General features: G+C 37.6%; 3 protein-coding genes across 3 annotated transcripts; 1 reads left to right on the forward strand and 2 right to left on the reverse strand.

The window, feature by feature from the left end:
- Positions 1-1,290: 1,290 nt before the first annotated feature.
- On the reverse strand, positions 1,291-5,380 carry LOC126782536 (probable receptor-like protein kinase At1g80640). Its single transcript, XM_050507795.1, has 10 exons — positions 4,946-5,380; positions 4,451-4,615; positions 4,086-4,336; positions 3,859-3,991; positions 3,701-3,764; positions 3,524-3,620; positions 3,273-3,375; positions 2,244-2,362; positions 2,059-2,148; positions 1,291-1,926 (listed from the first exon to the last, which is right to left on the reverse strand). The coding sequence occupies exons 1-10, from the start codon at positions 5,124-5,126 to the stop codon at positions 1,759-1,761; spliced, it is 1,371 nt and encodes a 456-aa protein (XP_050363752.1). The 5' UTR covers positions 5,127-5,380; the 3' UTR covers positions 1,291-1,758.
- Positions 5,381-19,583: 14,203 nt separating this feature from the next.
- LOC126782595 (uncharacterized) lies at positions 19,584-22,841 on the forward strand. Its single transcript, XM_050507872.1, has 4 exons — positions 19,584-20,108; positions 21,643-21,705; positions 21,929-22,060; positions 22,259-22,841. Exons 1-4 carry the CDS (start codon positions 19,725-19,727, stop codon positions 22,562-22,564), a joined length of 885 nt encoding a protein of 294 aa, XP_050363829.1. The 5' UTR covers positions 19,584-19,724; the 3' UTR covers positions 22,565-22,841.
- Positions 22,842-23,657: 816 nt separating this feature from the next.
- Positions 23,658-27,739, reverse strand: LOC126782877 (aberrant root formation protein 4). Its single transcript, XM_050508216.1, has 13 exons — positions 27,359-27,739; positions 27,124-27,273; positions 26,962-27,034; positions 26,081-26,253; positions 25,920-25,979; positions 25,622-25,766; positions 25,442-25,501; positions 25,084-25,349; positions 24,917-24,988; positions 24,674-24,751; positions 24,372-24,572; positions 24,161-24,212; positions 23,658-24,058 (listed from the first exon to the last, which is right to left on the reverse strand). Exons 1-13 carry the CDS (start codon positions 27,572-27,574, stop codon positions 23,838-23,840), a joined length of 1,767 nt encoding a protein of 588 aa, XP_050364173.1. The 5' UTR covers positions 27,575-27,739; the 3' UTR covers positions 23,658-23,837.
- Positions 27,740-27,826: the final 87 nt, after the last annotated feature.

The following is a 27,826-nucleotide window of genomic DNA, read 5'->3' on the forward strand; positions in this document are numbered from 1 at the left end:
GGCGGTGTTGAGAATCTTTGAAAAGTCCCGGAGCTGTGACGGCAATTTTTTTACAGAGGAGAGAATCAGAGAAAGAGAAGAAGAGAGAAAGTCAGAAAACTGAAAATGATAGAAGAACGTGGCCTCTTTCTTTCACGAACCAGTTTTTTTTTTTACTATACGTATATGATTAATTTTAGGAACCCTTAAAATTGGGGGCTCAAAACTGTTGCTTTAGTGGCTTTAGCTCAAGGCCGGCCCGTCCATGAATTATTTTCAAATCTCTTCTTCCATATATAAGATCCTTTGAATTTTCTGCATTATGCTGATCTTGTCCTTAGAGAAAACTTCATAGAACCAGTAATTAAATTAGAGATTTTCACTATTTACTTGATCATCTTTAGCCGATAAATTTGACTCTGAACATTTCCAATGTCTAGTCTGTAAGACTGTAGCAGTTTTACTATTATGAATTATTACTAAAAAATAATTGACGCTTGTATAGACACAAGTTTAATGATTATTGAAATCCATTTTTGGACTGGAGAATGTTCTGACTGTATATATACTTTCAGTTAACCAAGTCAGACCCTTCTGATTATGAAATATGAATGCATGATCCCCGGCCTGTTTTTTATTATTCTTTTGTTTTCTTCGACATAGAAATGCATGACAGTCAATTGCATTCGAAAGGTAGTACAATAGTAGATGCCTTGCTTCTTGTAGATTTAAATCAGTCAAGTCGCTAAGATTGGAAGATCAAGCATTGTTCTACGGGACTGATGGATCGATGCGCGCAGTTCTTTAGCAGCTAAAGAATTTTCACTACTGAAGAGAATCATCTATAGTTCATTGCTATCTTGTTGGTACGTTACTCTTGCGAGTTACGTGGTGTCTTTAAAATTGTTGGGGACATCAAATGAATCACTAGTAATTAATTAACTTAACAAATGTATCACCAGTGTACACAAAATTATCTGGTTTGGTCCAAGAACTAAAGATTGACGGTTTAGTTTATTAGTTATCAAAGAAACTGGCCAGAAAGGTTGGGAAGTGAAGAACTTCCAGGTCCGAAGGATGAAGCATGAGACAGTGTGTCATGAAGTTCCAGGCCCAAAATAAGATCATATATATCCGTGCGTGTATCATCAACGACTATATTAGCAGTTAGCCATTGTGCATTTCTTGTTTCTTAATCTGAATTCTGAAATCAAAGAATGAAATAACAGCTTGGCGTGAATGTGTGGTGAACATATATATTCATTGCCAAATCTATAAATTTGTCCAAGTATCCCAAAGTTCCATTTATCAACCCCACTCTCAAGTTTCTATCTGGTTGAGTACCCCCAGACATGGACGTGAAGCCTACCAACAAAAAATAGGGTTATGCTGATATGTTAACTTTCATATGAGATCTCCTTTAAAACATCTACCATAAAAGGGGAGGCTCAAGAGGTAATTATCAATTAACCCCTGCCATGCCGATTAGCTCATACATTGAAGACCGGGTCAAAAATGAAATTAGCAATTTGTTCTGTAATACCCTCATATACACTAGTTCGGACTCAAATTGAATCAATTTACAGATGTGATAAATCATCCCAGTACGCGCTTTCACTCTAGCAGGCCAACATTATTCCTCTGAATCTCTGATGCTCCTGAATCACTGAGAGCGTAAACTTCTCAGCAAACGAAGCAAATCAATGTGTGACATGGACCAGATTATCCAAGAACCCTTAAAGCACTGTTGCATAAGTATAATCAAACATGGATTTTCTATCAGTGATCAGAAGACTCTTGGGGGTTTCCGGGAGGTGTAGGTTGTGTCACCCTTAGTGTCCCTCCGAGCTCGACAGGAACAAGAGGGACAAGAGAATGCAAAACATCTGTTATTAGTGGGCGGTAACTTGGTTCAGGTTGAACACATAACACGGCTACAGCAGCAACCTGTGTGATACAGTGCAACTTATCAGTTAAGCAACACGTGTGATAGACAGTACAAACTACAAACACAGCTTTAGGAGCAACCCTGCATAATAAAACCAAGCCAACAGTACTTGCAAGTTCTAATCAACAAACCTGGTATAAGTGCTTCAGATCCATTGTATCTTTGATCACGGGATCCACAATATGTGGAAGCTTTGATCGGTCAGTAAGCTGAGGCATGGCCTGCATTACATACCAAGTTTTGAGATATATTTTTACATTTTAGAACTTATGTGTACATGGAGAGTATTTAAGACAAGGCATTTGCTCATACATACCCATGTGACTATGGATTGGCATTGAGTGGGTGCCAGTTTTTCTACCGGCCTTCTGCCTAGTAAAAGCTCCAAAAGTACAACTCCAAAAGCATAGACATCACTCTTGTCTGTCAGCTTACCTGAAAAACATTGAATCAAAAGCAAATCAAGCTCAGAGATACATATATGATCAATGGACGTCCACAATATCAGAGTAATTCTTACTAACTACATCTTAATGGCCCTGTTACTATTATGAAATATGTCAAGACTTCCCTGAAAAACATAAGAGCGATTTCTGATCTCCAAGACTTAAAATGAAAAGCAAATCAAGCTCAGAGACATATATATATATATATATATATATATATATATATATGATCAGGATGTCCACAATAGGAGAGTGATTGTTACTAACTGCAACTTTAAGGCCCTATTACTAGTATGAATTATTTGAAAGAATATAGGGACATGCATATGGCAATATTTATATATGAAACCTTAAAAGTTTAACTAATCTTCACTGTGAATCAAAATATATCAGAAAACCAAGTCATGTCAAAATGAAACCATCTTGGGACAGTAATTTCAAATAAATCGCTTCCATCCATTCAAACAGATTTGAGGTTCAGCACTATTTAGAGCTCCAATAATTACACTTTAAGCTTTCTTATTTCTCATCAAATTAATGACGCATATAGTCACTAGACACCAGTACTACTTAAAATCGAGTGTATCAACTAGTTTCTGAGATTTCCTCATCCCAAAATGAATCTGTACTGTTTTATGTCCCAGTGGCACAACATGTGCAGCTACTGGCCCAAGGCTTACTACAAATATCATATTCTGTGTCTATCAAATTCGTAACCATAGAAGCTGGCAAGGGTCCAAAAGAACAATTACATTTGAATAATTTAAGGAACAGACCCAATTATATAACAATATATTAGCATTATAACCAGTGAAATTTAAAGAATACACTTGGCAATTATTACAAGTTTATTTATTATTCAATTTTGTATGAACCTATTTCAAGTTTAGTTGGCATACCATCTAAAAGATACTCTGGAGCAACATAACCCAATGTGCCAGAAAGCTTGATGTTATTATTGTTTCTTGCCCCATCAGCCACAGCAAGACCAAAATCAGAAAGCTGAAACCAGGCACAAGTGAGAAGATAAATCTTCAATGAGCATATTGCAAGAGGGATTTGTGCATTATCAAGCAGTTTTTATATATATATAAAATCTCAATAATTATAGAGAAAGATGAGACAGCACACTAAATGTTATATCCCCTACCTTGGCATTGAAGTTGGCATCCAAAAGAATATTAGATGTTTTCAGATCTCTATGGATCACTGGAGGGTTGCAGTACTCATGCAGATACTCTAATCCTCTGGTCAACAGTGGCTAGTGTGTTAATAATAAGTAAACACCAACAATAAACATATTCAGCAACTGGGGAAACAAGCTCACCTTGCACTATCCAGAGCAATTTTCATTCGCATAGGCCATGTTAATGCTGATCCATGAGAAGGTCCTACAGAAGTTTGATCAAATAAGAAAGTAAATTAGCACCATTGTATATTCCTTGTATGTTGATCAAACACCAAAGAATGAAGCAACAGCCTAACCATGCAATTGAGTTTCCAGAGAGCCATTATGCATCAATTCATAAACAATGAACCTTGAATCACCATCGATACTACAGCCCAAAAGAGAAATTATATTCGGATGCTGAATTTTATGTAATAACTCCACCTCATTCTGCAATGCCATGTGACAATTTTAAATTAATAGAGTTCAGATAAAATTTACAACCAAAATGTTAACACCTTATCAAATTTCAAACGAGCAGTACCTCAAATTCTTTCTCAGCATCCTGAGTTGCACAGTCCAGCTTCTTGACAGCAACAATCAAATTATCATCCAAATGAGCCCGGTAAACGCATCCAAATCCACCCTCACCCAATATATTACTCTCCCGAAAATTGGTAGTGCCTTTTTCTATTAGCTTATACTCAATTACTGTAACAGATCCTTTGTTCCCAACCATCTTTATGGAATTGAATTTACCGAAAAATGGAGACAATGCCAGCTCCTTCTCAGCATCTGCAAATACAAACCAAACAGAACAAATAATCTCAAACCAAGGTCAAAAACATAATCAAACCCACAAATTTGAAGCAAATTTCATAAAGTAAGTATCTTCACAAATTTAAGTACCTGAGCTCTGAGCATTTCTCTTAAGGAACTTGTACTTCCTGTGATAAAACCACAAACACAATAGTGATGACAAAACTGCACCCAGTATTGCACAAGTCACAATGAGAGCAATGATAATCTTCTTATGTCGATCCATGTGGTTCCTTTCACTTCCCTGTTGAATTCCTGAATACAGAAATAACAAATAGTCATATCTTCTAGCAAACTCAAACGAAATGGGCCATATCTACACATTAAGGAAATGAGATTTCTCATATCTGTAAGAAATCAAGAGAAAAAAAGGGCACGCCCATACACAATCCGACAGAATCGGAAAAACCAAATTGTGTATATTGTGTAGTAAATGCATGAAATTCAGTTGGTCCATTTTGGAATTCAAATTTCATAATTGGTGAAGGACCCATGACTCTTTAGGAAAACCAAGTTTCAAGCAATGAAGATTGAAGAAGTTAGAAAGAGTCAAAGAGACAATAGAGAGCAAAGAATGAGGTATACCTGGAGAGAAGGAAGCCATGGATGAAGCAATTGGAGAAATGGGTGAGAAGCTTGGTGTGGGAAGAGGAGCAGATATGGAAGACACAAGTGGGTCAGCTCCAACACAAATAGGGCATGGCTTGTTTTGGTCTACAAGCACAAAAGCAACAAAATTTACAACAATAACAAGAAGAAGCTTCATTCTTTGTCTGTGCTCTGCTCAAGTGCACATGAAAAGAGAGATGTATGAGCCTAGCTAATGAGCTTCTTCTTCTTCTTCTTGTGGGTTACAATGGAGGAGAGGAGAGGAGAGAGTTGGTTTGGGAAGCCAATGAACCAGTGAAGATTGAGAGATTGGGTGGTTTGGATCTTCTAGTACTTGTATTCTGAATTCTAGAGATGAGCTTCTCTCTTGCAAGTAGCTTTGAGGTTGTTTTTTGAACTGTCTATTCTAGTCTCTAGATGTATTTTTTAAGCTGCAAAAGGTTCTACAATCTGCAAAAGTTAAAAGGAGTGATAAGGAAGAAGGGGAAAGATTGAATGGAGTTATTTTAAGCTTGAAGTGGGTGGGCAATCAGGGACTAGTGCACACCAATCATGTGGGCATCTATAGGAACTATTAATACTATATGATTCTTCTTTAGTTCTTCTTCTTCTTCCTTTTTAAAATTTTTTCTGAAAAAAGGCCCTGTAGGTTTTTTGGCCAACTCTTTTGCCAAATTCACTGTGGATGTTGTTCTTTTAGTGCAGCTTTAAATTATAATGAGAACATGTAATCATTAGACAATAATCACTGCATTGTAATATAGTAAAATAGACCTATGCATGTTAGTTTTATAGCTTGTCATGTTAGTTTTAAAAAACAATTACCACAACATCGTTGATAATAATATAAGTCTTCTAATATCAAATCGGTAGAGTTGAGAGTTTATGTATCAACTTGCCTTTGCACTGAAGTGTGGGTGCTAATGCTGAAATTTTCCCTTTATATCTTTAATTTGAAGGTTGCATTTTCTCATCTAATATTAACTATTTTAAAAAAATAAAAAATAAATAAAAAAGCAAATTAATATAAAGTAATTGGAGAACCAAAAATGGTTGTAGCTACCCATCTGCTCCGTCCCATCTGAGAATGTGGAGTAGCTATATTGGATTATTGGGTGCCAAAATATTATCATCCAGAACACTATCTTATGTCTTACATCATTAGCATCAAAGTAAGTAAATGATGTATATGAACAAGGTAAAATAAGCTGTTTGAACCCCAAAATTTAACCTATAAAATGCCTATAAATTCATATTCTTGACAGGTTTCCTAAGCAAATACCTCTCAATGATCCATTAGTATTATTTTTTTCTTAGCGTATCACGTGTTTGGTGAAGAACAGGTACCAAATAATGTACCACCCATGTTAGTTCTCTATGAATTAATTCCCATTCCTTATTCTCTTATTATTATTATTATTTCTTTTAATGAGAATATTAAAATCTAATTGCTAAGGATTCATGGAGACCCGCATAATGATGAAGCTAATTAGTCAAAGATATAATGTGGTTAGAGTGTCACTGTCGGACTCTTAGATACATTTCCAATGCAATAGATGACAATTTGTAACATTACAAATTGCTTGCTACGAATATAAAGGTTCATCACTGAATATGAAGACAAAGAGTTAGAATGTTGATAAGATGCGGCGAAATTTGTCAATCGTCTTTGGTTTTTAGCAAACCATTTGTTGTGTGATTGTTCTCGGACACAGACTTGTGTAGATAATGCCATACATTGCATCTCATTTTGTTGACAAAAGTATTATACGAATAATACGATATACTAATGCTTCGATTGCGCAAATCTCGGTGATTTTGTGTAGCTGTATTGCGATTTGAAATGTGATAATTGCCAATTTCACACTTTTGTTTGATGTGATTCGTCAATTAAGAAACAAAATGGTATATCATTTCAGTTTATAAATATATTTGTTCGAGTATCACATTCACAAATATGTTTTATACGTTTCATCTAGTTGTGTTTGTAACATAAGAAAACATATGTTATGCGTTAATGATCCACATAACAAGATCGTAATAGTTCATACACACGAATCATACTATATATCAGAAGACTTCTGAATTCCTTTTTCCCCTGAATGATAGAGGCAGGACATGTTAAATGGCGATGGCACTCATCAAAGATGGGCCTACAATTTATTTTGAATAGATATAAAGATGAACAACCTTTATTGATCATGATTGTATTTCTTAACCTTTTCTAGTGTTTAGTTCAACATGAAAGATGGGTGGCTAGTGGCTACTCTAATTTATAAGCGTTATGCTTTTTAAAGACTTGACTCATCTCGAGTCCTCATTCACATCATGCTTATCAACTACACTTTCTATTCTATAACAAATTAGATCTTCAATCAGAACCAAACCAATTACTTATAAGATTATGCATGGTACCATGATCATCTGGCTTTAGGTCCTCATAGCTAAAGCATCGGTTGAGTGAAATAAGCATTGATGGAATTAGTTTTATTTCAATCACTCGTCAAATATTTAATATTGGTCATGCAGTAATAAAGCTACGATATATACGACTACGAGATGTATTATTATACGCGTGTCAAGATAACTTGTTAGATGAGCAACCTTTGTACGTAATTAGTGCGTTATTACTAAGACGTTAGCAATGAGGGACAGAAAAAGATTGCTATCCCAATTTGTCAACTAAATTATTGCTTGGATTAGTACGTATGATTCTACTAACCCCGTCATTTCAACAGTTTAATTCAATGACGAGAGCTAATAATCATCCATCTTGGTCGATCTTAATACTTGTATAGGTCCCAACACTTCATTAATATTATGACCCTCTTAATTTATCCCTTTGTCCCCCAAAGCATGTGGGTTACGTATTTCAGTATATGATTTGACTCCCACCGACAGTTTTGGTACCACATAATTCATATATCAATTGGTCATGTCTAATTGATTTATGGTGTGACATAATATCACAATGCACCTGGGTCGACAATTTGCCAATGAAGCATCGACTGGCACGGAAAGCCTGAATCCCGTAAGTACCAATATGGGCCTTGTAATTCAAATCTTTTTCTAGCGTTATTTGTCTTAGCTTTCGACCCATCCACAATGCTTCTTGACTTCTTGCCACCATATATCTGAAAATCATCTCACTTTGTTTTTCTCCCGGATTTAGTCTCCATGGTCGACGGCAATTCGACATGAGTCTCATGACCATATCTTCATATTCGCATTGTAGTAGAGTATGTAGACTCATCCAAATTGATCTATGGCTTGGGAGTTGGGTGAGAAATGGTTCTTCAATTTAGAGTTGTCTCTATCTTTCTTAGTTGTCGTGTGTTTCATCTTCCTTTTTCCCTCGCCGTGTGTGGTGTTGTTTGAAGATTGCCTATGTTTCTCTTGCTGTTAAGTTCTCTTGTTTTGAATCTTCTGATTCATCATTTTTCTGGTTACTTGTATATCTTCTCCTTTTCAAATTTTTTTTCTCTTCCTAGCTCGGTTCCCTCGCTCTTCTGAGCTTTCTTAGTTAGGCTTTCTCACTTTGGCACTTGGTGGTGCTACAAGAAGGTATGTACCTTTTGGTGCTGCTCTTTTGGTCCCTAACCAAATTCTCACCTATCCCTCCCATCCGGTTCATTCCGGTTGTTATTCGGGTTCCCTCGGTTTGGGCTGAGTTGGTTTCCTCCGCTTTACAACCATCTGATATCTGCCCATAGAGGCCCATTTCTAGTTTGGGTAGGCTCAAGAGCGGCCCAGGATTAGGCCCAATTACCCCAGCTACGGAACAGCAATAAAAAGAAAACGACGGTCCACTTTCGGTTTATAGCACTCTCCAATTAGCCCGCGACACGTTGAAACCGCATATAATTAAACTCCAGCTGTTGTCGTTTTACTCCCTGGAGCTTTCAACCTATTTCCCACTTCTTGCGTTAACTCGTCAATTATGTGCCCATCGATTTCAGCTTAATTACAAGACTATAATTGATGGTGCCAATGTTGACCGCTAGAAGCCGTGTGGAATTGTGAACGGAGAATCCAACGTTCTAAGGTCAAAGCGTCAAACCAATTTTAGAAGAACAAGTTCATGGACTTCAAATTCAAACAAGGCTTGAAATTTTATGCCTAGTCTTGGCATCTTCATATTCCATTAGGAGAAATGGAGAATCAATGATCATAGGCGTCATTTGATTTTCAGTTAATTGTGATCATAACTTGGATGAGCTCTCAATGAGGACCTTTTAAGTGAGGGCATACATAAAGGTTTCTTTATTTCACCTACTCTTATCTCAACTAATCACTTATATGAATTAACGATTATATCATCTATGCATACTTTTAACTACATTGAATATCTTTTAGTCATTTATAATTGTGATGTGAACTTAAACCATTTGAGTTTAATAGATCTAGTTCACTTATAAAAAAAAGTTACCTAATAATGTAGATTCGACTTATCAAAAAAGGCGCACAAAACATGCACCAAATATCCGTGATATGTCATATGTTGTATTTCATTATCAACAAAAACAATTGATATGTGATATTCATATATCCAATAACCTCTAGATAAACCAGACAAAAACCGAGGTTTATCTATTTCCTACTCTGATCCTAAATTTCGGTATAGGATATTTTGCCGTGTCTCCAACTCGGAAGTAGGAAAAGGTTTGATGGTGGCATTTTCGTAGTTGCGAGAGAATGGCAGAGCAAAAGGATAGCGCGTGGATAACCATGCCAGGAGCCAGCGGTGCGTCATAGGGCGGACCCTCGTCCCGCACCAGTTTAGGTGGAGAGCTTCAATGAAACATCCTATGTGATTACAATAATATAGAAACGTGTTTTAATTTCTACACGCTCTTGGGCTTACGTGAGCGTCACCACCATCGGTTAGATTAGCCTCCTATTTCAATCCGTGGCTTCGTGCAGAGAAAAATGTCTTGATTATGTGCGCATAATAACGGAAGAATGGAGAGTTTCATGCCAGCGGATTAGTAAGTTTTTTGGTTACAAATGGAAATGGACTAGTAACTTACATCAGTAATAGTATCATAAATTAGAATAATATCTTACATTTAAAGTTCAAACATTAACCAACACTTTTCATCGAAAAAAACCCGACTACATACTTTTGGTATTTTATTGTCATTTTTCATGTAAACTAATATCGATTACAATAAGATATAATACGACAATAATGATACTTGTCGGCAATAGCGAACAATTGCTGACAAATTTACTTTCAATTTGTCCTTTGATGTTATAAGATGCAACCCTAATAATGCAAGAAGAATATACCGTATTATTAGATTTTCAATTTGGATAATTTTTATCAAGCCAACATAAAGGTAAGTACCGTACGGCTCTACCAATAATATGGTGTTGTTGAAGCCACAATTGACCCTCAACATACAAAAACCTATCATTGATACTATTGTTATCTCATTTGTGAGTATATCTACATCTCCAATATCTTCTATTTCATGAACCTCAATAACACGATGAATAATTGGAATATCACGACCGTCAACATTAAAACACAGCAATTTCCCTACACGAATGTGTTCGTTACTCTTGTGGAAAAACAACATATCCCCCCCCCCTTTTAAAGCCGGATTCCATACTCTCGGATAAAACAACAAAACATATCAATATATTCCACAATATAAGAAATATACCGAGCAGAATAAAGACATTTCAGTGTTTATGGATTTAACATAGTGCTTTATCTGATGAGAGTGCTACGTTTGCAAGAATATTTAAAAGACAGTTACTTCCTCTTCAGCTGAACCCGTTTCTTTTATACATAAGAGGTAAAATTTCCTGAAGAAGAAAAAAATCCTAAAGAAGAAAGGACACCCTAGTCCTTATCCGTGTAGGACACGGATCCCTGGAGAGAGTGGGGATTGCCAATTCCACAACCGCCTTTAGTCCCTCTAGACACGCCACAAACCTTCTCCTACTGGGTTTGCCTCTACTTTTGACCTTTTCCTTCCCTATATAGTCCCCCTCACAATTATCATCACAAACCACATCCTTCTTCTTCTTCCTCCTCTCTCTTATAAACGGCTTCCACAAAGCCAATTTCCTTTTGATTTTCTCCTCCTCTTCTCAACAAGTTTCAATCTTCAGAGCCTATTTCTGGATTTGGGCCTTTTTCTTCTCTAAGTTCTAAAACATATTTGTTTTTTTTTCCCGATCGAAATTGAAAGGCTTTCTAGACCGCTAATCCGTCTCTAATCTCAAAACACATGGCTGTTGAAGTTTTAAGTCCACAAGACTGCCCCAAACTCCCTTCAAGCAAAGGCCTCCTCTCTCTTCCGATGAAGTACCACCACCGCGATCCCAACCCTCCCTCCAACCGCGCCGCCCGCCCCCAGTCCGACCGCCGCAAGCCGCAGCAGCGCAAGCCTGCCCGGTCCAACGCCTCCCCGGTCCAGCAGCCTCCGGTTCCTCTCCTCACCGGTCCGGTCAAAATCCTTAAGCGCGGCGAGGAGCTCCCAAAGCCAACGCCGCCTTCCAAGGAGAACCGCTCTCCTCCGAAACATAACCAGAAGGTTCCAGATCTCGGATCTACAGTTCGTTCAAGTCCGAAACCGAAGAAGGTTTCAAAGCAGACCCGTCTCGCTGACCCGGTCAACCCGGCCGTCGGATTCTACGCCGGGATGGCGTACTGTGTGCCCTCGCCGCCTCCGAGCTCGCTTCCACTACCGTCGTTCTTCCCGCAGAAGAAAGCGGTGGGTTACAGAACGGATGAAGAAATGGCCAGCGGTATACGCAAGCTTCTCGGGCTTAATATATGTTAGCCCGACCGACCCGACCCGGTTGCAGTGGGTCGTCGGGTGGTTCGATTTGGTTTATACAGTTAAGCATGTGCAGCAGTTGTTCCTGGGTTCTTATATATTAGCTAGCTAGATGATCGGGTTTATGATTCTCGGCATTTCCCCTTATTTTTTCAAAGGGAAAGTCGATGAGGTCTTGATTCGACCTAACAGCAAACGCTTCTTCTTCTTTTCTGGGTTTAAATGTGCAGCAGCAGTAGTTGTAATGGTTGCAGTTTAGGTTATATGTATTAGGTCTGGGGTAAGTAAGATGTATTCTTAGTTTTCTGGGTGTGAGTTTGGTAATTTGGTTGGGGTAAATGGGTTTAGCTGTTTGTTTTTGTTTAATTTCCTTCAAATTACATACGTAGATTAGGCCTACACGGGTATAGGTGTTGAAAGAGCTTGTATCTTGTAGAGTTTACTGTATTGTATGTACAAGTCCTTCTAGGTTATTATCAAAGTTATCAATAAAATCTTCGTTGCTTTTCTATACTGGTGGATGTTTGTGATTGAAGTTCGATGAACTCTGGTTTCTGGTGTTTGATTGGTGAACTTGATCACCCTTCAAAACTGGTGAACGTGGTACTTGGAATTCTCACAATTTGGTGTTTGAGCTTCAGTTCATCACAGAGCTGAGGTGAAGGAGAAGTATAATTGCTTGGACCTTGTTGGTTTAACAAAGCTGAGGTCAGTTTTCCCTACCTTGGCCCCAGAGCATTGTTGTGTTTTACGGCGAAGGGGTGGTCTTCAGCTGATGATGAGTGGAGCCAGAACCGTGGTCAAGTTGGGGGGTGATTAGTTTCAAGGCTGGCCGGGTCAAACAAGCCGGCCACGTTTTGTACAGGGAAATTAGATTCAAAGACTACGAAAGTCCTTCAATTTTTATTAGGTGTACTATACGCGTTGTGCAATTCTCATTCCCTTTGTTTGTTTTTCTGTCAATTTTAACCTCTAATTTCAAGTGTGCAGGATCAGAATATCTTGATTTCGTTTCAGGTCATGGACATCAACGAGCCCTTGATGGGTTAGGACCGTCTGGTGCACACCCGAAACCAGTATGTGACACTGACACCCAGCAACCAAGTGTGATTGGTTTCGAAAATGGTTGGTCCAGCTTATGGTTGGGAAAGCAGTAATGGACAAAATCAATCACCATCTTAATGATGATGTAAAACAAAGTAAATCAACTTCTAATGGCTAAGAACACGACTATGAACAATTGGTTTCACCCTAGAGAAGCTCCAACAAGGATCAGATGCATTGACTGACACAAACTGTTGCGGTTGCTATGAGTTTTGGATTGTTGAATCCATGTAACTGTGAGGCCTACAAGTCTCTTTCTGGACACCGAACTACAATTAAAAACGCTCCTAAGGAAGCATATTAGCGTTTTTAAACATTGATTTTGAACTAAACACTAAATGATGCAGGAAAAAGGAAATGGTAATTGAAACTAGATATAGATTAGTCGGCCTCAAAATGCTTGCCATGGGACTGATCAACCTTTCCTCTCGGTATATTTGAAACGGGAATGACAAGCACACCAAAATTTGATCGTAGTGAACTTTTCAAGGCGGTGACATACCGAATGAGTGAAAATAGAACAAGAAAAAATTTGAAGGACACTGTTCATTTGGCGACATGATAGGAGCATTTTGTGCGACGTTCTTAATATGTTTTTATCTACACTTTTACTTTACTTAGCTCTTATTGCTGCAGTATTGAGTCATTTAGTCTAGTTAGGAGTCTATGATGGCGTTGGTTGTATTTTGGTACTAAAACAAGTTAAAAAACACAGAAATTGTCGAAAAGTCATATTTAGAGTATGATTCCTTGTGTAACTAAGAAACCTAGTTAAATTAGGAGTCTTCATTAATCGACATTTCTAAAACGTTTGTGATATATTGAGAATCCTACTTGCATTAGGACTCCTTTTTAGACTAGAAAACGTACCATTTGGGAAAATCCTACTTGAACTGAAACTCTTATTCTATAACTTTCCTACTCCGTAACTTACTTGTCTTTATTATTTTCAGATTTTAAAGATGAGATTGTAGCTAGAATGAACAACAAAAATAGAGGAAAAGAAACAAAAGAGTAAAATAAAGAAAGAATTAGACACTTAAAATGAGAAAAATAAAGAATTTACCAAAGGAGATTGCACTCACCAATGACAAAAATAAGTGAAAGAAAAAGAGAGAAAGAAAAACAATGCAAGAGGGAAAGAATGAGACACCTAAAAAGGAGAAAAAGAAAGAATTTATCAAATGAGACTGTACTCACCAATGACAAAAATAAGTGAAAAAAATTGAAGAGAAAGAAGAAAGAAGAGAATAAAAAGATATAATGCAAAATAGAAAGAATGAGACACCTAAAAAGGAGAAAAATAAAGAATTTATCAAATGAGATTGCACACACCAATGACAAAAATAAGTGAAAAAAAATGAAGAAAATAAGTTCAAGCTATAATACTCAAGGAGCCAAAACTCTTCTATAAATAGCACATCGTTCACAAAGAAAAATCATCATTTCTCCTTAACATTCAAGAGCCAAAACTCTACCAAAACACCACCATAAACTTCCCTCACAAATTAGCCAAGTCGTCCACCCAAAAATCATCATTATCTCCACCGAGTTTCACCTATTGCAGTCGTACCTCTAAGATTCCTACAACGTGTGATTCTCGCAACTCATCTCCATGACTTCGTTTATTTGTGTTATTCTACAATTCTTTGTTATGAAAGTTGTAAGTTGTTTATGTAGAAGTATTGGTTTTGTATTTGTTTTAGAATATTTAGATTGTATTTGATATGTTTTTGAGACTATACCGAATTTATGTTCTTATAATTATTAAAGTTTATATTTCTATTGTTGTGTTCTACTCTTATTTTACTTGCTCTTATATAATTTTCAGATATGTGCATACGAATTTAGTGTTGAATGCAGTCCCTAATATTGTATTTGCGTGCTATCTTCATTATCCATATTGACACAAATCAAATCATGCCCTAAGTAAGTTCGGTTTGTGTGGGAAATTCTGGAAATTTACATGTACTCCATGGTGAGTGACGCCACCGTGAAGCATGTCTCTAACAAATATTTGATGCTTAAATGTAATCTTGTTTAATTTCTACCCTAAGTGTTGTTAAACTTGATTGCATGCAATTTAGGTGATGCTTTAAGTCAACCTAAACGTCAATAAAAATCTTGCATGATTAGATGTTCCCCTAAAGCTCTAATTGTATTAGTGTCTAAAAGTATGTAATAACATGAATTAGAATGCATGATGAACCAAACTTATAATTATATGGTGCATTGGTGATTTTGGTTTAGTTTGGTAGAAATAAATCGATCATATAAATAGTAATTTATGTTTTATTTTAGTAATTAATAATCAATCTCAAACCCCATATTATTTGTTAACACTAAAAATTTAGAGTTCCCTTCAATTCTCCAGACTGAACGATATCTGTTTATTCTATACTAACGATGACATTTTACAGAGTTGATTGTGTGACGCGCGTCCCACCACGACATTTGATAAATTCTGAACTGACATTATGTGTAAATGTTAATCGAGACTAGGTATCCATGTTAATTAATTGGTAAAATCTAAATGGTTTGTCCGTAACTATCTCTAAAGTTCTTTATTCTACATGTTGACAAACTACTCAAAAATTTTACCTAGACGGAAAAAGAATCACAAAGGATGACGATATTTTGAAATTAGCAACGGTTGGAGATTTTTTTTGAAAATCTAATATATAGTTGAAATAGTAAACGTTTGAACATGGCTGTATTAGATGAATAAGTGAATAACACTCTTTCTAAGAACACATAACACATACAAATTCTATATGAAATGATTATGGGAGTTCTATTCATATATCATAAAATGACACTTGGACCTCCATTTTTTATTAGATAGTTTTGACTTTGCCAATGCATATAAAATTACCAAAAAACATATAACAATAAAAATACAAGAAGAGAAATAATTATTTACTTATTTATTATAAAATATAAATATAGATAATAATCTTTTATATTTATTGCTAGACAATATGAAATGAGATATCAAATTGCATTAAATGATTTAATTGATTATCTTCTTTTGTTATAAACATCATTAGTCAAAAAATTAAAATAGTTGATAAACATCAAATTGAATGTGGACGATTTAATGTATAAACTATATAACTATATATAATTTATCATAAACTTCGCCTTGAGCAAAAAAAATAAAATCGTTCATTATAGGTTATAATATTTCATATACGTTGATGAACAAAACTCGTTAATTAGATGTTAAAATTTATTATATACGTTGATGTTACTATCAATGAATGAAAAATATAGTCTACCAATTTATTTTGAATTTAGAAAATGAGTGGAAGAGTGATCGAATTAATTCGAGAATATCATTTGTGTGATTATTATGCATTTTATGAGTTGTATATAATAAATGAATTTAAAATAGAGTATGAAATAATTTAATAGATAGTAGTGTAATTTGATATATCAAATTAGATAATTGACATTTTTGAAAAACTTTAGAGGTCTAAATAGTATATTATGTATCTATAAAAGCAAAATTGAGATCTATTGAGTAAATAATCTAAATACCGTTTTTAAAGTTATGAATATAAACTCCCAATGATTATTATTACTCTTCCACTTCTACTCGCAGTTAGATCAAAATTACAGATCAAGAATCCAACATGGATAATCAATCCATGTTTTACAAAAGGATCGATGAGAAGCCTAAATTGTGTAAAGCCCACTCAAGAACAGTAGCCTTTGGACATTTAAAAACATAATGAACGAGTCCAAATTTTAACGGTCCACCTCATTTTGTGTATTAATATCAACACTGTATTCATTTCCAAGACCAACGCCAGTTACGCCACAACAAAAAACCATATTAATCTCAATAACAACCTGCTCCTCTTTATTGACCAAATCTCACCCCATAAATTCACCACTGAAAGTTACTTAGAATTCTGCATTTTGGGTTTGCCATAAATAACTTGTCACTAGAAAGACAGAATCTACTTTATTTCATGCTCACCTTCTTGTTATAGTAAACACTGTAACACAGTCCTCTGGTACTTTTTACTCTGAACTGTACCCAACTTTTCCGACGAAAACTTTCCGGAGCTAACCACAAGCTCCCAAGAAATGACCTGGTAAAAATATTGGGACGACATAGAATTATTCGTCATTACCAAGTCGAGGAAAACATAATTTTTTTCCATTCAATGAAAAAATCTTGGACTTCATGGGTTTAAAAGTAGTTGCATGAACTTACCAAAAAAATAAAATAAAAGTAGTTGCATGCTTTTTTTGGGGTGGCGATTGTCAAATCAAAGTTATGTGACATTGGTATATCATCCCTTTCACTCCTCAGAATCTTATCCAGCCGTGAACCCTAGTAACTGTCGCATGCAAAGCTCTGAGTTGATATTTAAGATGGGCCTTAATTACTAGACCCATCCTTCATCAACTGACTAGTGCAGAATTAGGTCCCTGTATTTTCTACGGTTCACCTACTGCACTATACTGCGGCATCATTTTCAGTTTTGTTCACCAACTACATCATTCATGACTGACATCTCATGTCGAAGTAATTTCACATGAACTCCTGAATGTAAATTACTCTACCAGTCTCCTGCGACTCTAAATGTAATTATGTATCACATTCAACTCACTCTTTAGGTTATTTTTCATTGAGTTATGATTAGACTAAATCGGATTTTCTGTTACCGACTGGCTAACATTAACACACAACATTATGTGCTCTTATGGTAATTTCAACAATATTTTGATCAAGCTACCGACTATTTTTATGAATGACCGAAAATGGTGCTCATGACTTAAACTTCAAACAATTGCACTGACATGTTTGCCCTTTTTAGTATGTATGAGAATAACTGTATCGTGTGTTTGAAAGGGCAGAGACATACGTCCCCTCATTGTTTTTTGTAAGGTTGTATGACTTGTCTTATTCTTTTTTTATGCAACAAAGATAAGTATTAGTATATTTTGAGAGTGTGCAGTGAGAATATTCAAATAAAGTTTTCATTAGAACATCTTTTTTCAACCGACAATTAAATACCTGTTCAAAATTAATTTATCCAATAATTATTAACTACTGACTGAATCATCATTATAGTGCACCATTAACCACTAAACATTATATTTGGAAGCTCTCTACCTCTAGGACATCCACAATTTACAATGACAATATTAAACCTCTAGACCGACTAGATACCTATTTTTGGGATCCTCATTACTATATCACTGAAGACAATTCCTATTTTATAAAAATAACATATATGAAAATATGTGCATTTCATCACCATATAATCTATCATGTATTTATGTTTGCATTTCAATTATGATTTCAAAAGTATGATGCAAAATGTAGAAACTTTAAAACGCCTACTAATATGCATAATAATAATGTGGAATAACACTATAAGAGCAACTCCAGCGGAACTGTCTTTCGACAACGTGGAGGCTCAACGAAAAAAACTGACAGAGCAACGCTACTCCAACGGAAATGCCAAATCCTAGGTGGACCGATGTGGATTTGACATAGCTCTCCACATTGTCAAATTTGACAGGGCTCACAAAACTGTCAAATCTTTTTTCTTCTCATTCCTTTCTTTATGTTCTCGTGTTCTCCTTCCCTCTGCTCCTTTTCCTAGACCAAATTCAATCATCCCAGACCATAAAATATTCATAACAGACTTACAGGCGGTCGTCCGATCAATTGTGGATTTGAGGCGGCCATTACGGTGTCAGAAAAGCTTGATACGATGGAGGAGTAGTTTTGCAAGATTGTCGAAGATGTGGAAGATCTTGGCTACTTCCTCTTTTTTTTTCTTTTGTATGATACGAGGAGATCTCATATCTGACTTGATAGATAAAAAGGGGGAAAAAACGAAAATAAAGAACTAAAGAAGATTAGTCGGAAAGTAGTAGTTAATAAGGATGGGTGAGATAATTAAAGAGGTTGAGTGATATACTAATCGCTCAATAACCACAAAAAACTAATTATTTGAGCCTAATAATTTTATTTGTAAAATAATAATTTTATAATTTGACCCTATTTTAAAAGACACATCCATTGAATAAGTGATTTAACAAAATTGACATTGTCAAATTGGCTGTTTAATTTGTATTTGACACCATCTAAATAACATCTCCACTGATATTGCTCCAAGGGGGCGATACCGGTGCTCATAATTTAACATCATTGAATTTCCACGCACCAGTCCATATCCAGTCGGAAAATTTGTTTTCATTGTAATTACAATCAGTCAAAATGTCAACATGTGTATAGAATTCAATGGCATGAAGCTATTGCAAACACAGATTGAAAAAAAATTAATTAATTAATCAAAGGAAAAGTGAATGAGAAGAATTCGTGACGTGCGACATTCTTTATCGTTGTTATAAGCTTTCAGATTCCGGTAAACAACTTGCCAAGGCAGAAAGATTGGTTGATACCCTTTCAAGCCGATGGGCCACGGGTCATGGGCCATAGGTCGGGTACATACAAATTACAACCCAAGACAAACGAACTTTGTAACAGGAAAGTAAAAAACATAAGAAGAAATAAAAATTAATAAATAAAGAGAAAAAACAAGAGAGTCAGAGTCGCCCAGAGTTGCAGAAAAAAAGAAAAAGAAACTGGAATCAACTCTCCACTTTGTTTCACCACACGCATAAACACACACCACCCTTCTCCTCATATATATATATATTTCTCCAAACCCAACCCCTCCTCTCTCTCATTCTTCATCCGCCACTCCTTTCTCTCTCTAAAACCACCACCACCTCCTCTCTCTCTCTCTCTCTCTCTCTCTCTCTCAAGCTTCTTCTTCTCTCTATTTATCTCAGTCTCTCGGAGTCTCTGTGAGGAATCGATGATGGTGGCGAAGGACGAGTGGACGAGGGCGGCGATGGCGGACGACGTCCTCGTCGTCGAGCTACTGATTCGGCTCAAGGAGTCGCGAGCTTCGTCCTCGTCGTCGTCGCTTCTCCAGTACTCTTTCACGGCCAAGTCCGTGCTTCCGCGGTGGGGGATGCGGCTGCCACGCAGCAAGGCGTCTTCGTCGTCTGCGGCGGCGGCTGCGTCTTCCTCGAGATGCGACGTCGTGTGGCGGAGGAGTAGCAGCTGCAAGAAAGACGATTCGACTAGATGCAGCCCTACCACGCCGCTGTCGTGGAGCAGCGGCAGCGGCAGCGGCGGTGGCTCGCCGTCCGGCACTGCCGATGGATGCGAAGAGTCCAGCCGGCCCAGATCCAAGGTCTATCTCTCTCTCACACACTCTTTATCTTTTCACTTTTTTTTTGTTCTGGATTCGTCGCTGGCTGATCTCTTCTCTCTGAAAAGTATGTGGTTTTTGGTCATCCGTTGACCGGAAAACCACGGCGAGTGTTTAAATTGACGTCCAGCTCATTCTGGTGGAGCTACCCTTGGTTTTCTCTGAGTTTCTGACGCTTTTTTCTTTCTTTCTCCTCTTTTTTCCTCCCTGTCCCTCAGCTTCTTCCGTATTTTCCATGTCATCAAAAGATTTCCGTTTTAAATTTTCCGGTTTCGAAACCGACGATTCTGATTGCCTCTCGTTCTTGAGCTGCTATTCTTGAGCTGCTAAATTGCCTCCCACTCACTTGCTGATGAGGTCAGATACGTCATTTTGTTTCTCTCCTAGATTTCTGGATTAGCTGGCAGATCAATCTGCGGTGGTAAACCGTCGCCGTCGGCCACCGTTCACGGTGCGGTTGTTATTTTCTCTACGACCAAAAATTGCCTATTTTTTCTTCATATTCCTCACGTGTTGTAGCAGATCGAACCCTTCCCCCTCACGCTTTCGTCTCGCTCGTTCAAAAATACCCCTCCGGTCGTTCTTTCACTGGCGAAGTTTCCTTCTCTGGTGAACCTTCCAATTCGTTCGTTCTTCGTGGACAAAAATTTAGCGCCGCGTTGAGTCAAAGTGGAGCCGGAGGGAGGGGGGCGTTTCGGTCATATCACAACAGATAGGGTGGTGTTGTGTGGTGACGTGGGCCCTATTCTCAAGGCGGTGGGGCCCGGGGGCTTTTGGCTTTGGGATAGGTCTTCGTTCGGTTTGGTGCGGCGTTTTTAGTGGGGGTTGCTGCTGCGAGCAGTTATCCTCTGTGGGGCGGTGTAGGATAGACCTTCGTCTTGCTTGGAATAGTGAACAGTTGAAGTTTTTGGAGATCCAGGAAGAACCGGTTTGCTTATCTCGGCGGTCGGTTGGTGGATTTGTTTTTTTGAATGCGGATCTGATGGTTGTGAGGGTGGCTATGGGTTTTGGATTATTTTATTTTATTTGTTTTATTAATTTGGAAAATTTGTGTTTTTTGAAATGAAAAAAGAAAGGGATTTGGATTCGGTGCGAAGGTAGCTGGAGTTGTCAGGAAGCGAGAGAGGCAAAATATTTATATGGATGCTAATGGCGGAGTGAGGTCATGCGAGATGGGAGGAGGTCACGTGAGGAACAAAAATAGCGGGGACTTTTTCAATGTGAGGCCACGTGGATGTTCATGATCATTGGAGCTGGAATTTGTAAAGATTTGAATTTGTGAAGCTTTACAGGAGGAAATGGGTAGATTCGTATAGGGAAGATGTGGGAGTCATGGGACTTGCTTGATGAGCGAAACTTGGAGTTAGGCTTGGATTTCTGATTTTGAGCCGAAATGATTGAACGCGTTTGAATTGGTTTTTGGTGTTCATTTTCTTTGAAAGAGTAGAGTGTGTGTGTTGAATTTAAGTCTCTGCTTGTTTCTGTATTGCTGAAGTATCTGGGTTTGATATTTCAGGGTACTGCTACATATGAATCAGCTAGCACCACCAATGGAGTCAAGAGGGCAAGGAAGAAGAAGGTAAAAGACAAGTTTCTTTACTCAAATATCGGGTTTGGCATCCACTTGATTTCACTTTCAAGATAACGTCCAATGTGTCACCACATTATTCTGTGTCATTTAAGAAATGTAATAGTGAAGTAAATGGGGTTGGAGTTAATTTAAGCTTTCAGTTACTGTCATTCTCTTACCGGTTAAAGGCTTCTGCTTTGTTTTGATATGGACTTGCTTGTTTCTTTTGCAGTCATATGATGAGCTTAAAGAGGAGGAAACTTCGTTGTTGAGAGAAAGGACTAATCTGAGAAAGGAAATAGCGACATTACAGACTACCTTGAAAGAGCAAAGAGTCAAAAATGAGAATTTAAAGAGAGTGAAGGTGATTCTGCCGTTCTTTTTTATCTCACATCTTTTTCTATTTATATCTTCAGCATCAAGTGCTTGTCTTTCATATATGTCAAGGTTGATAAAAATAGACTGGAGAATATAGTTTCATATTCCTCAGTGTATTTCTTGGATTCTCAGCCTGTTTTTGGCTTTTCTTTGCTGAATTTTTATGTGTACTTTTGCTTGGCAGCTTGACTTGAACTTGCATTCTCCTGCCTCAAATTTGATCGCGTACTTTGATGGAGCGGAGAATGCTATTGCCAGTCAGGCCCATCGGAGATTAGCACCACCTAGTTTCACACATTTGCTCTCACATGCCACACCGACACCGTATGTTCATCCGTTTCCACAATTGGATCCCGGCCATGAACACAAGGCTGTTTCTTCATCTGAAAACAATTCTTTCGTGCTGCCTGATCTAAACATGCTGCCTGATCTAAACATGGCACCTTGCGAGGAGGACTCTGGTTCGGGAATGTTATACGGGTTGAGCTGATAATGGTGTTTCAAATGTAACATAGCACATTGTCAGGGAGCTCTTCAAAAATACCATAACTAGAGTCAGCACTCAGCAGCAGTTACCGATATTTTAACCTGCTCTGAATCTCATTGTTTTAGAATTACCATTTGGGAAGTGACTTGTGGATGGAGAGAGAGCTTTGAGGGGTTTGTGTTTAGTATATTAGCAATAGACTTTTAATTATGTGACACATATTCCTGGAATTCTTTTTCTCTTAATATATTTTCTCCGGGGTAAAAACCCTCGTTTTACTTCTCCTTTTTCAGATTACTCAGATCATAAGAAGTACCGTTCTTTGTAGCCTTATAAGTTGTTGGACTTGCTTTTCAGTTTTCACAGTTTTACACTGTCATTGAATTTACCATTTACCAAATGTATCAGAGGAGCCACGGGTGGGTTTCTGGATAAGGAAGCATCTGGAATAGATTTGCAGTTCCAAGTAGTAATTCCTAATTTAATTTTGGGAGGTTGAAACTTGAAAGTGAAATCTCACTGGATTTTGATTTGATTTATTGCTAGAGACCTAGGTGTTGCCTGCCATAATTGAATGGACACGCGGCTCTTAAAAGCGGAAAGTAATTCGTATGCAGATCGTGACAATCTGATGATGATATTGACGCCCGCAATATGTAAGGGATCGGGAACTTCTACCATTTTCTGAATTTTCACCATCAGATCCAGTTTCTTGGTCAGAGTATATCATGTGTCGGGTGATAATTCTGGAATCTTATACCTGTTTTCCAAAATTTGGATCTTAATTTTTGCTGCTAAAACCATAAAAGTATATATTACTCTTAAACACGCAATTATCTCGTGAAAATGCCTCTTCATTTGGACCAGGCTCGAGAGAGTTCCTTGAGGTACAGTTGCGTTTTCTATTTTCACATTAAAATATATATGTCTCACGAAATGTGTAATAGTTTGGTACTATATGCTAGAGATATATGCAAAAGATATTTCGAGCGTGCTCGGAAGGTGGAAGCGTGTGGGATTTTGTAGAACTCGGGACAGGCAGATCTGAACTTAAATGATTCAAAATCCCTAGGCACCATGACAAAGAAACAGACCATCCATAAAAGACGAGTGTCTTGTTGAGATATCATATGACAAATCATCATAACAAACATGTTTACTAAGATCCGATGCACTTCTAATTTTTTATACACAGCTTTCAACTGTACACAACCACCCCAAATTTGAATTGGATTTCTCCCAATACCTACCATGATCATAGGATCCAGGTGAGGCCTTATGTAGACTCTTTCAGCTTTTCTTCAACAAGCTCTATACAGCGGTACAAAACTAACTCAACTGGGTTAAAGGCACAAAGAGTGTTGACTGCAAGCTCATCATTTTCATTCTTGTTCTTTGCCACTATGCCTGTAACTAGGGTACGAAGAGGTAGAAACCATTCATGATAGGCTTTCTTTAAATTGCTTCTGGAAAGTACTCCAGTGTAGTTGGTCTTTCCTGTATCATTTCACCCAGTTAGTGTACAAATTTTGAAGGGACTTGCAACAATAAGCAATAAAGCATTGCGTTTACTTTGTAAATTCATTGACCATATTTTACCTCTTGATTCTGCTATCAATACATATCGGTACAAGTTGAGTGCAGACAGGACCTGCAGAATGGTAAAAAAAATGTAATATGATTTAGAAAAGCTGATTATGTATCAGTAAGCCTACAAAATTAGTTGGCAAGCACACGCTTAACCAATATGCATTAATAAGCAATTTATAAAATTATCAGGAAAGAACCAGCAAGCAAGTGGAAGCCATACCGAATCAGTATGCTCAGGGAAGGATGGAGGTCCTCCCTTCGGGGGCCTTAGAATCAACTCCACCAATTCTAGGACATCGGCAGTCCACAATGATGAAGGGGAATGTGCACTATTTTCTTCTTGCAAAGCTTCATCATTTCCCATTTCTTTGCAACTTTCCTTGTGCATCTCTCCTTTAACAATATCTAAAAGGATTGCAATCTGTATAAAGTTCAAAACCATCATTAGGCAATTTAGCTTCAAGTCTAACTAAAACAAAAGTGAAGGCATGCCAATAATGAATATTGTCTACATATGTTTACCATAGAGGAAGAATCACTTGCTGTGATAAGAGCCTTTACAATGTCAAATCTATGAGAAGCTGGTATATCGGACAGAATCTGGTTTTAAGCAGCATACATTAGTGATGGTCTAAAATACTTCACAAGCAATAGCTAATGGCCAAATGACCATGGAATGAGATAACTATAACTGCTACAGACTATCGTGAACGTAGATTTATTAGAAAATGAAAACCATGAAGCGGCAATAATTCAAATTCTCACCCATTTAAATGCATCAAAGGCACTCTTCCTCAGCTCTGTGTCTGATGTATACATGATGACCACTTGAACAGCCTAAAATGAAGCATACAGGAGATAAAACAAATTAGATTCTCTTCTCCTTTGATAAAAAAGAAGAAGATGCTTGTATAATGATGGCAGGAGAGAACCTGCAGAACAGCAAAAAGGCCTGGCATGTCAGATGAGAAGTCACCATGTTTGTCACCAGAAGAAATATTTCCACCTTTGATACTAAGCAAGAAATTGATCACATGTTTTTTGAGTTCCCATGACAGAGTGTGAGAAGCTAGAATGTGCTTTAGCATGCCAAAAGCTTGCCACCTCTTAGTCTGATTATTCTGAAGTTCATCCTTGACAGCAGTCAAATCCTCATGAGCAGCCGTAGCAACCTCATTAGAAGCACGACCCCACATCACTTCAACAAAGCAACAGAAAGTTGAATGACGAAGTGTCAGCTAGAAATTATTGACACAAATAGAAATAGATCCCACACTCACAAAAATAAACCTGAAACAGATGCACCACATTTGACGTCAGAGAAACATCCAGCATTTAAATCTCCATCGTCTGAATGCACCCAAAAACACAACAAAAAGAGAAGGAACATCAACGGTCTATAAGTTGGAGTGAGAAAACAGTAAATATCATATAGTAGATAAGTATTCTTGGTAATTAATGAAATCTTACCCCCTGTCACAATCCTACTTACTTTGTCAACATCAGACCCAGTAATTAAGCCAATATATGACAAACCACAAAACTGGAAGAAACTAGATAGCTGCAGCAGAAAGGGGTGTGCACTGAAAGCTTCAAAATTCATGCTGACAAGAGCCTGCACATGAAAGGTGTGATTTGTGAGACTCAAAGAAAGTAGATTCAAATAGGTAATACATGATGAAATTCAGAACTTTAGATGGACACTTCTGTAGATATAGCACAAAACGGCAGTCAAAATTGAACTCAGAATAGATGGATATGTGCCAACCATAATCTGTAAGACATAAAGACCAAGGAGAGCAGAAAGCTTTTCATCTACTCCACTTTCCTGTTGCATGGAACCAAAAGATCATCAGGATCTTAAAATATACAAAGAATCCTGCGAATATCTCTAGAGCAAGAATAACCGAGTATCAAACTGTCACTGACCAACTTCATGCAGACTTCCTGTATGGACTTGGCAATGCCCACAGCTCTATCAAATATTTTTTGTAATTCTGCTTCATCTTCCAACTCTAATGACACGGCCTTCAAAACTTTAAGGATAATACCAGTAGCTTCTTTTACTTGCTCAAAGTGACGCCTCTGAAGGCAAAGAAATGCTGAAATAAAGATAGCAAAACGAAATGAAAAATTCTTAGCCTCCAACAGGTTGAAAAAAGAAAAAGAAAAAAAGAGAAAGTTTCATCATGCCACAAAAATATCTGAGCCGTGATCCAAAAGCTTGAGACAGTTCAAGCCAGATGCACTGTGCTATTAGAAATTCAAGGATATAAATTCCAAGTTCCTGACTTAATTGGCCCGGCCCTTACTACAGCCATCAACATTTTACAAATCAGTTGACAAGGGAAGATGCATATATACATTCTCTGCAAATAAAATCCAACAGATTTTGAACTAGTAGGACAAAGCTTCTATCCCCCACTACAAACTTTTTCAGCAAGTCATAATTGAAAAGAGCACACAACACTCAGATGCAGAACAGTGGTTCTTTCTATCTCAACTACTCCATTCAGTTGAAATGTAGAATATTACCCCTTCACCCCACCCCCACAAGCCTCTTCTCTACACCATGTCAGTTCACGGATAATTATCAAGGCAGAATCACAATTACTCAAGCTCAATCGCAAGTTCGCAACCCAAAGAACTATCATTTCTGGCATATAACAGTTAACACTAATTTTCTACAGAGATTAAATACATAGACTTGTGGTCTCACACCGACAATAATTCAATTTGCAGAAATTTCATAACTGACACAGGTAATGAATCTACACATTGCACAGGGAAGGAAGCTAATTGACACTCGCCTTTTGAAAACCCCGAGAGCAGAGGCACAACATAGCCATAGTCCCCGCCTTTCTCAGTGAGATCATACAATGCCTGAGCCAAAATACAATCTAACATCATAAAAAAAAAACTAAAACTAAAACTAAAAATTTAAGCTTAGATAAAAGCATTAAGCTCCATACTTCGCTAAGAACCGCAAGCATATCTCTAGCTCCACACATTGACACAAACCGATCGATAATGCTCTCCACCACCTCCAGGCACCTCTCCGAGACGCCTCCGAACTCCGCAACCGCCTTCGGCAACTCAAACAAGAGCTGATCAAAGACCGCCTGACACATCAGCAAACAGTTCGTGAGCATCAAATTTAGGGTTTTGAATTGAAATGACTGACGAATTTGGAATTAAAAATTGAACCTGGTCTGATCGAGAAGAGATGAACTGGTGGAGTTGAGTGAGGGTTTGGAAGGCAGCGGGTTCGGAGTCTTGGTTTTCCGGGTCTGATTGAGCTGAGATTGAATTGAGGAAGTGGATGAGCTCCGGGGCTGAGGTTCGTGGTTGATCGGCGGAGTGGGAGAGTGAGAGTAGGAGGTGTTGGAGAACGGGAGAGGAGTGGTCCGGTGGGTCTGGCATGGTAGCGCGCCAAAAGTTTCGAAAGGTAGAAGATGAAGTAGCTCTGAATCTGAATCTGGATTCTTGTGTCAGTGCTAGGGTTTTTTGTTTCTGAATTGGAAGAATAAGGCGCCAAGGCGAGTGTAAATCGTCGGTCGTCCTCTTTTCTAGCGGCTCCTTTTTTACTGTGCCCAAGAACAGCGGTAATTTAAAACTTACTTTAGGTTAATTTTAAACATCTTTGTATAAACAAAAGTTACTTTGGGTCTCTCT

The sequence above is a fragment of the Argentina anserina genome, chromosome 2 (assembly GCF_933775445.1).
Source record: "Argentina anserina chromosome 2, drPotAnse1.1, whole genome shotgun sequence".
NCBI lineage: Eukaryota > Viridiplantae > Streptophyta > Magnoliopsida > Rosales > Rosaceae > Argentina > Argentina anserina.